This window comes from Branchiostoma belcheri, unplaced genomic scaffold (assembly GCF_001625305.1).
Source record: "Branchiostoma belcheri isolate BF01 breed outbred unplaced genomic scaffold, Haploidv18h27 scaffold11, whole genome shotgun sequence".
In the NCBI taxonomy this organism is placed as follows: Eukaryota; Metazoa; Chordata; class Leptocardii; order Amphioxiformes; family Branchiostomatidae; genus Branchiostoma; species Branchiostoma belcheri.
The window spans coordinates 1893959-1908419 of NW_017802491.1; the positions used below are offsets into that span (position 1 = coordinate 1893959).

General features: G+C 40.9%; 2 protein-coding genes across 2 annotated transcripts; one reads left to right on the plus strand and one right to left on the minus strand.

Annotated features, from left to right (window-relative positions):
* The first annotated feature begins 1630 nt into the window (after positions 1–1630).
* LOC109482469 (mucin-5AC-like) lies at positions 1631–5647 on the plus strand. The gene is made up of 5 exons (XM_019785193.1): positions 1631–1775; positions 2427–2659; positions 3097–3213; positions 3535–3666; positions 4072–5647. Exons 1-5 carry the CDS (start codon positions 1730–1732, stop codon positions 4225–4227), a joined length of 684 nt encoding a protein of 227 aa, XP_019640752.1. The 5' UTR covers positions 1631–1729; the 3' UTR covers positions 4228–5647.
* Positions 5648–8750: 3103 nt separating this feature from the next.
* Positions 8751–14395, minus strand: LOC109486472 (phospholipase B-like 1). Its single transcript, XM_019790305.1, has 12 exons — positions 14276–14395; positions 13620–13752; positions 13256–13372; positions 13005–13077; positions 12572–12718; positions 12146–12307; positions 11598–11742; positions 10950–11150; positions 10299–10439; positions 9767–9952; positions 9383–9489; positions 8751–9049 (listed from the first exon to the last, which is right to left on the minus strand). The coding sequence occupies exons 1-12, from the start codon at positions 14376–14378 to the stop codon at positions 8879–8881; spliced, it is 1686 nt and encodes a 561-aa protein (XP_019645864.1). The 5' UTR covers positions 14379–14395; the 3' UTR covers positions 8751–8878.
* Positions 14396–14461: the final 66 nt, after the last annotated feature.

Below are 14461 nucleotides of genomic sequence, written 5' to 3' on the forward strand. Positions count from 1 at the left end.
TATTACATAGAAGTATAGGAGCGCTCTAGCCAAAAAATGGCAGCCGCGCCTTGCAGTACACTACCGTGTCCGTGAGACGCAAACTGGTCGTGAGACGCCCGCTACACATGTACAAGGGGCTTAGTCTTATGGCCTGTTTTAATCGAATTTTAGCTAGGGTTATGGTTAGGGTTAGGGTCAGCGGCTCCGAATTCCTTCTCCACCCCTGTAGGGATGGGAGGATGTGGTGTCCCTGTTTTGATCGATTGTTTTTTTAGCTAGGGTTATGGTTAGGGTTAGGGTTGCCATGGGAGGATGTGGTGTCCCTGTTTTGATCGAATTTTTTTTAGCTAGGGTTATGGTTATGGTTAGGGTCAGCGGCTCCGAATTCCTTCTCCAAATTCCTTCTCCACCCCTGTAGGGGTGGAGAAGGAATTCGGAGCCGCTGACCCTGCCATGGGAGGATGTGGTGTCCCAGTTTACTTCTGATTAATTAAAAAAGAACACTAAAATGGATTATATTCCGTATGAACGATAAAGAACGCCTGGAATGGATCGTACTCAGGAGCAACGTTATACTTTAGAGACATATCATTTTACAAACTGCGAATTTAGATGAATTGTACCTCATGCTTGCAGAGAAAAGGTGTCATTCCTCCAAGTCGCACCAATCGCAGTGGAACTGCTGTGGAGCTTGCCATGTTGGGCTTAGCACAGATGAAAAATACGCTGCTTCTAAATAACAAAAAAAAGCCGCCTCAGTTCAGGCAAACCTGTTTTGAATTGCACCTTTTTGTAAGAACGAATTAAGTTCTCTGCAGTAAATACCATTGGGCTGAAAATCGATGTACTTCCGTTCGTGACAAGGCTATAGCTAGTTATGTTGTGTCATCTTTTCACAGTTATATTTAACAAACCCATACTCTTCAAGAGAGAACTAAGGTGTCTTACCTCAGTCCTTTTCTATCTCCTAGAAAAGATCATCCGCTTCATTTCAAGATCATCCTCTACAAGAAGCACGTGGAAGAAATCCCGCATTGTTGTGAACGAACATGCAGCGCATCTTATAGACTCAGAAGTCAGACAGACAAGAGTTCGGACACCGTCTGGCCCTGAGTGAGTGTGTTGCCTGTTTTTTACGCACGGCTGCAGAAACATGACGACGAGCTTTCGGAATGTCCCTACCTTGCCAAGGTAAGGTAACCGGATGACACCACAACAAGTGGTCTTGTAGAAATGTCAACAAAGACATCAAAGGCGCTGGGACTGAGTTCATAGAGTTCCGAAGGTATATACTTTGTAAACGTCGCGTGAGCATAGCTGTGCGTAACAGCACACAAACCGCAGGATTTTATCTACAGACCACAACAGACAGTACCTTACGGATGGGAATTTGCCAACACTTTACCATCTGAAGATGGCATCACATCGTTCTTGTAGCTGTGACAAGACACATGAAGACTCCATGCAAAGGTGTCGAAGATACATGACTTGAATTTTGATGTGTAATGAAGATAGTGAAATCTACACCATGTAGCGATAATATATGTCTGGCGCGTTTCCACAAAAATCACCATGGTAATGCCAAGGTGACTGCCAATACTAACACAAACACTGAACAGGATAGGCTAGGCAACGTTTGGTGGCTCATGCTCAGTAGGACTTTAAACTGTGCCGTGGCGTAGGGCTTTGCTCTGAGGAAAGCGGACAGATTTAACGCTCTTAAAGGAGTTCTCACAAACGTCTCAAAATGGTAGCTGCTACACAGTTTTCATTCTTAGTCCTTCTTATGGCAGGTAAGTGGAATTTCTTACCAATTAAGATTCCTGCTATAACGCACAGGTTCATCTTTACGAAACGATATCGAAACTTTCCTTTCCGTTTCTTAAAACGTCTAGAATGTAGAAAAATCTATTGTCACTCAGCCGTTAGGTTGAAACTGAAAAGGTTGATTTTTATGTTTTTTTCTGTATACAAGATGGCGGCTTGCCGTGTAATATATGGTCCGTTGCCTTTCGGCATGACTGGGTTTCCGGGTGAAAAGTTCATATGCAGGAAACAACATGAAACTCGCAACAAGTGTACATAATCCCTGCGAAACATTTTCCTATCAGTCTTGTTACTGAAATTTGTTCATGTGTTTTATCAGCGTTTAGGGGTTATTTTCACTCTTGTGTAAAAAATAGTGTATCTAGCTTGAGGTACAGGTGTAGGCCAACCGCGTACGCGTAAATAAACGGTTATACTAGATGGTTCGTCTAGTTGGTTGCTTTACAAATTCTATTGACAATTAAAGATGAAATTGTATTCTAAATTTCTGTTTTCAATATTCGTGTCCAATGTTAAGAAAAGTATTCAATTAGTTAACACAACGCAACTATTAGGAAATATGCCACTTCCTAACTTTTGGGGGGTCTTTCTATCTTTTGTTTTCAACGTAAATGCAGCTATGGCCTCCTCAACTAGTGCAGCTACACCAACTGCAAACACAGCAACTACAGACACGACAGCTGCAACCACAACAGTTGCAGCCTCATCAACATCTGGCAGCGCAGCACCTGCAGGCTCATCAACAGCTTCCGGACCTACAGCTGCACCTGGCACAGGCCCGACCACCACAGCTGCACCTGGCACAGGTCCGACCACCACAGCTGCACCTGGGCCAGATACAACCCGAAGCGTAAGCATCTGGTCAATACAATTACATACAAAATATCATGTAAGCGATTTGAATTGAGATTGTAAGCGCAAAACTGAATCTATTCGGCAGTCCCACCATAATTTTTATATTTCAGTCCATGCTATGGATGAAATATATAGTTTGTGTGTGTGTGTGTGTGTGTGTGTGTGTGTGTGTGTGTGTGTGTTTTACTCATTCACTTTTTACTTAATAACATGTAACAAATTCAAGGTGTGTTCCGAAGGCCACTCCAAGGATATGGGTGCCATCATGACTAGCATAAATGCCATCATAACTATCAGATGCTGTATTTCACATGTGACGTAATGATTTAGATTATTGAAATGTTTGATGTTTTATAAAGTAACGTTTCATCGGCAGCCAGCTAGGGATGCACTATAATGACACATTTTTTGTCAAACATTTCTCCCTCACAGCCAATACTCGCCTGTCTGCACTGTAACGGGACAGACGACAGTAACGACCCTTGTCGGACAGCCGCTGCAACTACCTGGAACACTAATATCACCTGCAACACAGCTGCAGGCTGCTGGGTAAGTGACGCATCTACTGACTGGAGTAACGTATCGTAACATATCATTTCGTTGTTGTGCCTTCGAATAACTTTACTCTTTTTTATCATAATGTTTCTTTTCAAAGGGACATACATTTTTTTCATTGTTCGGTTCTCCTTGAATGATCACTGAAACCTGCTATCCTCAAATGGAACACTCATGTGCAAAAATCAAAGTGGGAGGATGCGCCTTGCGGAGGTACGCGTTCTTGGAACTCTAGTTTCAACAGTCTTCCCTACTGAGAATGAACTGGCGATGTAGAACATGTTAATGTCTCATTGTGTACATCATTGTGTACAGGTTTACCGTGAGGAAAACACCACCAGCGGTGACTTCACGATCTCCCGAGGATGTGGGCGGAGCGATGTGAACGATGGAGAGTGCACCGAGCAGAAGCAAACTGAACAGTGCGAGAATGCCAACGGCCTTTCGGTATGTCGACATAAATTTGAAAACAGTATAATTCCGGACAATCACTTAAATCCGGAAAATAGCTAATTCTCCAGAATTATGCAGAATGTCTAATTGCAACCTACATATTCACAATTCTTTATTATCATAAAATATTTACAAGTTAATTCATTCGGAAATGATTAAAGTTTTCAGATAAAACTATCCCGCCTTCGATTTGCGCCTAAAATTTCATAGAGTCGCCTGCTACTGCATAGCACTGAATCGACACTATACTGTCTCAGACCTACATGTACTCTCAGTTTTTTTTCCGTGACACTAGCACCCCTTTCATATTTGTTCATAGGAAATCTTGCAGCTTGATTCTGTAGCCTTCTACTAACATTTGAACCATTTTAAAACCATGTTTTTTCCCTGTGACCGTAGGTTTGCCGCCGCTGCTGTACTTCAGCCATGTGTAACGACGTCGGCCAGACCCTCGTGGGACCTGGATCTGTGGGAACTCCTACAGCTTACGTCAGCACTGTCGTCATCGTGACGTCATTCATTATGGCCGTCTTCTCAAACGACCTTCTCCTGTAGACATAGGTATCAGTCTGAGTGACGTCACGTTTGGTTGATGTCAAAATGATGATGCGATACCTATATCGAAAATAACATGTACATATTAAGTTTCGGTGTTTCAAACTTTTTAAAGAGTGTGTGCCAAAATATAACGTTACAGTGCGGGTATCAATTTGTGGAAGAAGGGCATCGTCATGTTTTTTTTTTTTTGTTTGTAAATTTGTTGTGACGTTTAACTTTCTTCCTTTGTGATACCCAGCATATATCCTACCTGGAAACTATCAAATACGTAGTAGAACCCATCGGCACTTGGGCGACTGCCTAAGAGAGGACCTGGCAAAGTGAACTGTCCGTTTACGTACAGACGACGCCATGACATATGACGTAATGACGACATGGTCTCCATGACGACATTTCTGACCTGAGACATGTCTGACGTCACTTGAAGCGACGCCCCTACGTCATGATGTACAGGGATTTGCCAGGTTCTTCGACTTTGTCATCTATGATAATGTGTCTCAATCAAGATCCAAAGGCAAGAACAATGTAATAACGAATGGACATGTGACTTGTGAAACTTATAAAGGGAAGATATCTCTCAGTTTTGTGGATTGATTTTGAACCTATAATGTTTCATGTATTGATTTCATACCATTTTGGGTGTATGCATTGTTACAAGTGGTAATGGTGTTTCAGATACAACGGTAAACTCTAGAGCTATGATTGTAGATTTATGTATACAACGTATCTTGAATGATACAGAGTAGTGGTATTGTGATTTGTAATATAATGTTCAATGTCACGATTTTTAAATTCTAATTGAGGAACTTTGTTATTCTTATGATAATATAATGTGTGCAGTGGCTGAAAATTCGACAGAATGTGACACTGTGTATGTGACATGCCAGTCGATTTTAGAGAACTCAACTTTGATATTTGTGTTGATATTTTGACCATTTGTATAATTTTGCTTATTATACAACTTTTTTGGTGTGAGAAAGGTGACTGCGTGACACGTTAATAGATAAAAGCAATGGCATTCTAGATCGGAATAGGCAGAAAATACAGACCTTTCATGTTTTGTTTCAAAATAAAGCGTGTCGAGAAAATCGTTCTTCAGTTGGGTACCGTACAATCCAAGTACAGGGGGAACAATTTGACCAATGATACCAACATCTTGTCAAGGAACGTCAAGCCTTGCAAAAAAAGTTAAATCTCCAGACAGATGTTTCGGTCGAGAGGGCTAGGAGTCCGCCGCGATTTTCCTCTCACAGGGATTGCAGCGCTAAAAGTCCAGGTCATCCCTATTAGCCACTCCAAAACCTCCTACCTCTACTTGGAGAATGGCAAAAATTATCTGGCTGCAGCACAGGTGGTCCTGCTTTGCTTGGGTGAACAAAACTGTCCATGAACACTGTCGACAAACACTTCCATACAATCTACACAACTTATAAGTGTTTATCAGAATGAATAGTGTTTGTTTATATATGCCACACATATGTAGTACGTGCCACGTCTGAACCTGTCACTCAATATCGATCCCAATGGGTTGAGTCCTTTATTTTTTTCTGCTTACTGATAAACTACTGACAGTTTTACCGATGTGACTTATTTTGTCTGCTTGTAAATTATAAGACCGTTTGGAGTTTTACGTCGAGGCAAGAACAGCTCAAGAACAGCTCAGATGAAAAGGGTTCTCAGAACTTCAGAAATTCTGTACCCGTCTCAATGGACTGCAATGTCATCTTTTGTTTCGTGATATTGACCCTTAACAAAATACACGCCGTGCTGGTAAAACTAGACAGGTACTCTGTCACCGATATGGCTAACCTGTGTTGTCATGATGTAGTTTGGCGCCAATTCAATTAAGACCGATGTTTGGAAGGGCAGTGGGGTCACTGAATCTAAATAGATTCAAAGGGGTTATTCTCAGAATTTCAATAGTGACTTGTAATACGTCCGGTTCGTCACATTTACAGGTAATAATACAACATAGTCAGATCAATCTGACATTTCTGGCACATCATAGTATTTACGTCTTTACTTTGTCCGTCTGTTTATCAAAGTACGGTATAATTGACTTTGGCAATGTGATATTCTCAGACACCTCGATAAAGGTACCACCATATACACGAATGTATTGGCAAAGGAGGACTTAAAATCTATTATAATTTATACATCTTTATAGACAACGCTACAACTCCTAACCACTACATCTTTGTACCCTATCCTAGTATGCCACAACTGCCAGCCACTTCTAAGGATGTGTTTTTGTCTGAACACTCTCTACTGTGGGAAACCTCTACTGATCTCTAGCAACGGTAACCAACTTGAATAACAAACATAAACACAAACCAGGGCCAAGTCTACGGTTGAGGAGAGTCAATAGGAACCGACTGAAGTTGGACATGGTAGCTTGAAAGCACGGAGGAAGTTGTGGCAGATAAAACGAAAGCAACTGGCTTCTACTGAGAGGCCATGTAAAGTGTATGTCAAGCAGAGTCATTGCAGTTCGATGACCACTCAGGTCATTGACCTACATAGTACATTGGATGTGATGTTGCGTAGCAGTCGATGTAGCCTATATAATACAACACTTTGAGTTATGAAGCGATAATTTATATGCTTAAAAACTTAGACCAAAAATATATTTCACTACCATCCATTTTTATTGAAATTTTAGAACAATTATTTTCCTAATTAAACCATATATTACTGTACCCAGATTATTCCATGATCAACACATTGCTCAAAATGAATGTGAAGTATACAAACATTTAGCTCCTGATTTCAAATGAATTTTTTATAACCAAGACAAATGGCCTATGCACACAATATTGTAGATGTACAATATAGACAAATTCTTTCAGTACTGATTCTTTACGTATTGATACATACGGTATCATCTGTCATACGTATACGTGTACATCTTAGATCACTGTCCAGCTGTGTATGGCAAAAAGAGAACTATATTGATGTCAAATCATATTGATACATTGTCATATCATCAAGTATAGCAGCATCCATAACATATCAATCAACACATCACTAGCGAGTTACAGCTTGACAAGCATCACATTCTGACAGCCATGTTTTTGTACCTCCATCTGGTACTACATATTGCATTTTGACTTGCAGTTTCTCAGATAACAGCAGCCTGTCAAATATTGCTTTGATAGCTCACAATGGGATACCGACTTAGTCAACCAGTCTCCTCTAGTCACCTAACCCTGAACTATACAGCCTCGATCTGTGCAAACCAAACAGCTGCTCTCATACAACATGTTGGAAATTAGACTATAATAGCTCACAACCAAACCCCTCACTAGTGGATAAACCTTTCCTTTCATACCTATGGAAAAGTTTCCACTGGCAAAAGATATAGAATCTGATGTTCAAGCATGAAATGCTTTAACCAAAAGAAGTCCATTCCTGCCAGCAGGATATTCAGTTCACTGCAAGTAACAAGCAGTTAGTTTAAGTGGTGAGCACTTTTTTTCCTGGTGGCATTAAGTCAGGGGTTCGAATCCCAGCCTGCTGGCAAAGCCCAGATGATGTAATTGCAGCCCTTCGGAGGGCATAACTGCAATCTGTTGGTCCCAACTGTTCAGCTTCATGTTAAATGACCTCCCGTACAATGCAATAAATGTATGTCAACTGATGTATGTGTGCTATGTGAGTGTAATACACATTTGAATCCTTGACTATAAATAGATGCTACCATCCAAGGTATGTCAAAACACTGCAATCACACTACTGATTACTGACATACTTAAAGCTTATACAATAAGGTACCAGGGTATGGCACATTTTCAACATGTACATCATGTAATTACTGGTATAATAGAATATCTCCCATATACAAGACTCATAAATACTGTTGTACTGAAGTTGTCACAAATATCAAAGCCTGTGGGACTATATAGAAGTAATGATTATGTGGACAGTATGTATTTCTAATGAGGTATGGTTGCTATCAATTTATCATATAAGATTAAGTGGTCATCACCATTGACATAATCAGTGGTAAATATGTCTAAAAACATCATGATCTTGATTGTTACTTTGTGCAAACTGTCCAAATACATTATATGTATCTCAATCAAGTGGTTCATCCCACCTCAAAATAAAAACTCTTCTAATCCTTGTGTTTAATTAACCAATAACCAGTTATTCTTAGACTAGTAGTCATTTATGGGGAAGTCCAAGGCCTTAAACCTCTGCATGTCAAAGAACCCAAAACACTTATGGATAAATGTAGGCCTAGGGTGACCCAGTATGCTTGGCATTGCACTATGGAGATTGGGTAAAACATCATGGTTCAACTCAATAGAAGTGTAACTACTTTACTTTACTGAAGATCAAAATCATGTGTTATAACCAAATATGCTGTTTTGTTTGGTGTGCAAAAGAATCTTTATTACCACTGTCATTGTGGTAGGTAGGAAAAGGCATTGGGAGAACTACATCTGGTTGCATGTTTATTCAGTGCAAGGCAAGTCAACTGTGCAAAGTCAGAAAGGTGTCTGAAAACATGTTCAGCACCACTAAAAACAAGCAAAAAAGGGCAGAAATCCTACAGACTACTATAATTTAATTACTAATCAAATTATATTATCATTTCATCCTTATGTCAGGGATCAGTATATCCAATGTTAGATGTCATAGTTCAAAGTTCATCAGGTGTCATGGTAACAAAGCTGAAGTTGTAAACCTTCGGCAGCCCTACGTGTGATATCTTAAACCTGTCTGACCAGCTGAAGGGCTCCAGGCCTGTGCCCAGTGTTGGACCATTGATGGCAAACGATGTCAAGTTTCTAGCCATGTGGTAGTCAGACACCTGAAAAATGAATAAAAAGTTTAAGTGAATTAGCCGGCAGAACAGACCTGATTTCTTCTCACTTACTGTACCTAGTAAACATATGTGGCACAAATTAAGAATGTTGGTGGAATCATAAAAGAATAAAAATATACAAGAATAGTCAAGCTTTTTTCTGCAGTAAGTATACATACCAAATATAGCAAATTCATACTTCAAGAAGACATAAAATATTCTTAAAGGTTGTAGTAGCATGAGATCCAGCTTACTCAGTTTGTACCTGCTCCAACTGTCAGAGTTGGGACCAACCTCAAAATGCTGGCTCTCATCAGTTTACATGTAGTTTTTTGTTACCTTTGTGTCATAGCAGCCATCTGGCTGAGCTCCAACTTTTGCCAGGTCCTTTCTGCAACAAATGGTACTACAGGGGTTGCCCTTGGAGTAGGGGTCGTGGAGGTAGTCTGAAAAAAAGCGAAAAATCTGCTCTCATAAAAGTTCATCTGTGTTGGTAGTAATCATGGTATGATGCTAAACTTTATTAGAACAGAAAAGTACACAAGGATCAAATTTTCAACGGGCACTCAGCTTACCTTCATCAGGATAAGTTATGACTGAAGTTATGAAATTTCTGCTGTTCCACACAATAAACCGGTAAGTTCAGGTACAATCAGAGCAATCAAAGCTAACATTTTCAGGAGATAAATTGATAAGAAGAGTACCAGGTCCTGGAGTGCTCACCGTTGTATCTCATGATGGCCTTCATAGACTCCATGTCCTTGACCTTGCCTGCGTCCCTGCGGAAGATCTTGGCCCTGGGAGCCAGCTGGTACGTGTAGTCCAGGCCCTGCGACTTGGCAATGTCAGGGTACCCGCTCATGTTGTACACTTTCTCGTAGAATGGGACGTTGTAAGATGGCCAGTAGCCTGAAGGATGAAAAGGAAGTTTTACTGCTTATGAATTTAGTCTCGCACAATGGTTAGAACATTGACTTGATTTTCAAATAAAGTTCACGAGTTGAGCATAGCAAGTACCATCAAAAGACATTCTATACATGCCAATGAAATGTTCACTGTTACCATGTGTAGGATGGGTTCCTTCCATAGATGGCAACTTTGGGTTGTTAGCTACTGTTATATCATCATTATCTGTTGTACCATCTGAGGTAAGTTACTACAAGTCAGGCTACCAATTAGCAATACTTTGAATTCTTAACTGCTTTGTAAACGTCTATCATGCTGAAATGGTACGTAGACAGTAGGTGTGTTGTACCTGCCCGGAGTATGTCTGTCTGGTCAGCTGACATGACCAGTCCTGGGATCTGTTCCACCACGTACAGCGCCCCGTCATGGATGGTCTTCTTCAGCTCAATCAGGTTCAGGTTGATGATCATGTACTGGTTGTTGTAGGTGCCTGCATTCCAATGGGAATAGAGAACTTCTAGGTCTCTTCAAAAGAACTTTATTTAGATATTACAAGCTTTACATCTGTGCCTTTGGCATCTTGAAACATCACAGTTTGACAGCAGAAGTGCCTGGAGTTATCTCCAAGGCTTAGAGTTAGAGCAAAACCCTTACATGTTTGCATCTCTCTGTAACATGAGAAGTGTGCGTATACCATGTAGTTAGCGCCCCTGCCTCTGGACCTGGTGTTCGAATCCCAGCTGTTGTCGCTCAACTGATATGCACGCTAAAAGTACTGTAATGGGTTGCAGTCCTTAGGATGGGATGTTAAGCTGTGGTCCACTGTTCATCGTGCTTGCATAGTCAAAGCAACCTAGGGGAATTTCCTGGTACTGTAAATACTGTACACAACATCTGTCTTCTCTGTGGACCAGTGGAAGAGTAGCTCTTCCGTGAGCTAACACTGGATCACTCTCCTTTCTAAATGTATACTGATATATGTACATCAACTGTAGTTCACCTGAGTTATGCACATTCATGATGGCCCCCCACTGGTCACCAGTTCTGGCCAGCATGTTGGCTGTGCGGACGCGCTGCCAGGCCAGGATGGACTCAGGAGTGACCAGGTCATACAGGGTCGTGTTGAAGACATTGTTGGTGGTCTGCAGCATGACCAGTCCACTGTCCATCAGGTAGAAATCATCCAGGGACTCCAGATAACCTGTGCAGTACATATGTGGGAACAGTGATGATTTGATACAAAAGTGCCGTACCAGTATGGACATACATTCATTGGATTGTATACAAGCAAATGAAAGTCAATACCCAATAACTGGATGCTTAGCAGTTATATTCTACTACTATGCAACTGTAATTTTGTACAAAGGAAAATGGAACTGTTTTCAATAACATAAATCTTTGACATGTTAATCATATTCTATGCTCCAAAATGTAGTAGATTGAAAGATATCTACCAGTAGAGATGTTTGGAAAAGTACAGTGGATTTATCCCAGGCAACCAGACATCATAATGATGATGTACATGTATATATAACTACAATGATGATGATGATATATCTATAAACTACCATCTGAGCCCTTAACACATAAAAAGCCTGTCTTCCTTGTATAATCCATAGGAACATCTTTGTTAAGTGCGACATCTGACCTGGATAACTTGAGAAGGACATCCTCCTGGCAGCAGTGGCAGGGTTGGCGATGTTGAAGTTGTAGTGTTTATAGATGCGCATGGTGGCAGCATAGTTAAACCAGCTGGAGTGGGACATGTACACGTTCTCATATGCACCCAGAACCTAAAACACAAGGTACATAATATATGTTCATGATTTTGTCAAGGTAAATCCTGAGGGGAGGGGGGTTGTGGAAATAGAAGGGAGTCAGGTGTACTTTATGCTTTATTGAGCTTCTAAAACAAAACATTTATGACCACCAGTTAAGAGTCATATCTAATAATATCTCCATCTTGTGTGTTTTGAAGCACCTGAAAAGAATATAACTGATTGTGGAAGAGAGTTAGCCTGGGTGCCATCCTCTGTAGTTTTCGCCCGCTTTGTAATGTTGCTGGGCCCAGCCACATTAGGGAGTGGGCAGGAACTACGGAGGGTGGAACCTAGGCTAAAATAGAGGCTAGCTCGATTTGTTTGTCAGCAGGAAAACTTCATCATTTCTCTTTATTTGCGGAGGAACTGTGATGACCTTAACAAGAGCGGAACAGTGGCTGTGTGACGACACCCAGTCCTCCAGGTCACCCCGACTCATGTTGGAGAAGTTTGGCCGTGATGAAGGGTTCACAGAGGGGATGATGTCAAACGTGTCACCATTTCCGTTCAGCAGTTGGAAGGCAAAAATGTCCAGTTTCTGGAAGAGGATGCAAAAGACACAACTTTAAGTCAATAAAGCAATTTATAGGAGAGCGGGCTATATTTGAACTCTAAAACCCAACTTAGAGTATTCATAGTTTTTCCTTCGTATTTCTGATGTCTTTATCCCAAAATTAATCTTTGCAAACACTTCCAAGCTTGTTGGTTGATATAATGATGGCATGACAAGGTACGTTAGGCCTTAAAACAAATTGAATGGGATAAAGAGATTGCCAAAACATGAAAATCACTTAATACATACCACTGTTTCATCGACATTGTCATTGTAACCCTTCACCAGACCATCGTACTGAGACAGGATGTAGGACAGGTGCTCCATGACAGGGTCTGTCGACTGTTTCACCTGCGCTCGCACCCAGGTGTCCTGAGCTCTGTAGAACTTCTTCACCTGCAGGGGACAAACAACATAAAGACTGATAATAAGATAATGTACAGTAATTGTGAGCCTGCAAATTCACTGCATGAGAAAAAATTCACCTCCATGTATCTATTTATCTTTTCTAATGTTATATCTGTAATGCTCCATACAAATGAGTCATGCCATAGATAAGATTGTGTTACTGTTTTTCTACATCATAATTTGACAGGGAAAGTGCATTTCTATCCAAACATGACGATAGAAAAAGAGGGATTTCAAGGCATCATTAAACATATTGTAGCAGAAAATAATATACCTTGTTGACTAAATCTGTCGACTTTCCTTGGAAAAAGATCCCAAACAGGTTCAGGTAATGCTGGTATATTCTCCTGAAATATAAGAATCAAGATTATTGTTATTGCATCTTCTGTAGCAGCTTTTAAAATAGGCATGTTTCTACCCATAGGAGGTTTGGCCTCCTTGGGAACATTTGTAATGCACAATATAATCCTTGCAGCTTTAGTAAGAACTGCAGCACAGTGTGGCCAGACCAGACATAGTACTTACTCCTGTGTGAGGACTCCCTCCAGGTACCCTGCCAGGTACATGATGTCATTGTCACTCAGCTTCTTAGGACCGAACCCAGACACCACGTTCAACACCCCCCAGCCAGTCTCTGTTAGTCTGCAATAGAACAGAAGATAACGTTACACGTAAGCATATTTTTACATTGTACATACGGTATTACCGTACTACATGGAAAATCTTACTGGAAAACTTTCACAAGCTCTTTGGCTGTAGGACGTCACCTGTGGTTAATGTCACTTTCTTTTCTCTATTGAATAAAGATTGTATTTTACATACTTTGCTATCTTTATGAATTTTCCACAGTGGCATAGAGCTACTAGAAAGTACATGTATGCAAGTCTACCTGTCATCATAGGTAGCGATGGCATCTCCGTTCTGTTTGTCCAACACGCCCAGTTTCACCTGGACCTTCCCTTGTGCCAGGTACGCTGTAGCCTTGATTTGTGCCAGGTACGCTGTAGCCTTGATCTCTGCTCCTGGAGTATAAGGTTACATGCATGGTATTACAATGTAAAATAAAACATATCATGACATTCCATAGATGAAGAGAACATCTCAAATTCCCTTGGGAGTGATGGCAAATAATTTTTATCCAATACCTCCAATACCTGTAACAGTTATATACCAAGGATCTTGAAATACATAATCCTAAATCCTAGCCACAAGTTTGAACCTAGTCAAAGGAATTAAACTGGTCTAAAGCCATACGTGATAAGCAAGCAAATATTATTGCTCGGAACGGCTACTGGACTACAAATGTATGTGTTTAGATGAACTGAGTGTTCGTACGAACAGAAACTTACAGGATCCGGCCGGAGACAATAAAAACTACAGTAACAAATTTGACGCAAAGAATCGTTATAAGGCCTTATAACGTTAAACTTAACCTTTATATTTGACAGTCCTGAGTCCCGGTATTCCCCCATGCCGAATAGCGTTAGCGGTACAAATTGTATGATGAGGTTGAAAATGTGCACTGTCTTCCAATACTTCACTTACCTGTTGCTATTGTCACCAAGAAAAGCAAAAGAACCGCAGATATGTGGTGCAGACGACATGACCGGCATGCACGCCCCTCCATCTTGGACGTAACGTTTATCATGTGACACTACTGATGACACTTCCTGTACGTAACAAGTGGCCCGCACGCCAGCGCTCCTTGCGGAATATATGTAAACTGCAGGA

Coding starts and splice junctions, on each gene's coding strand:
- LOC109482469 (XM_019785193.1), top strand. CDS start 1,730: ATGGTAGCTGCTACACAGTTTTCATTCTTAGTCCTTCTTATGGCAG. Junction 2,660..3,096: donor GGCCAGATACAACCCGAAGC/GTAAGCATCTGG, acceptor TCTCCCTCACAG/CCAATACTCGCCTGTCTGCA. Junction 3,667..4,071: donor AGAATGCCAACGGCCTTTCG/GTATGTCGACAT, acceptor CTGTGACCGTAG/GTTTGCCGCCGCTGCTGTAC.
- LOC109486472 (XM_019790305.1), bottom strand. CDS start 14,378: ATGATAAACGTTACGTCCAAGATGGAGGGGCGTGCATGCCGGTCATGT. Junction 13,753..14,275: donor CTTGGTGACAATAGCAACAG/GTAAGTGAAGTA, acceptor CTTATACTCCAG/GAGCAGAGATCAAGGCTACA. Junction 10,440..10,949: donor CATGAATGTGCATAACTCAG/GTGAACTACAGT, acceptor ATTGGAATGCAG/GCACCTACAACAACCAGTAC.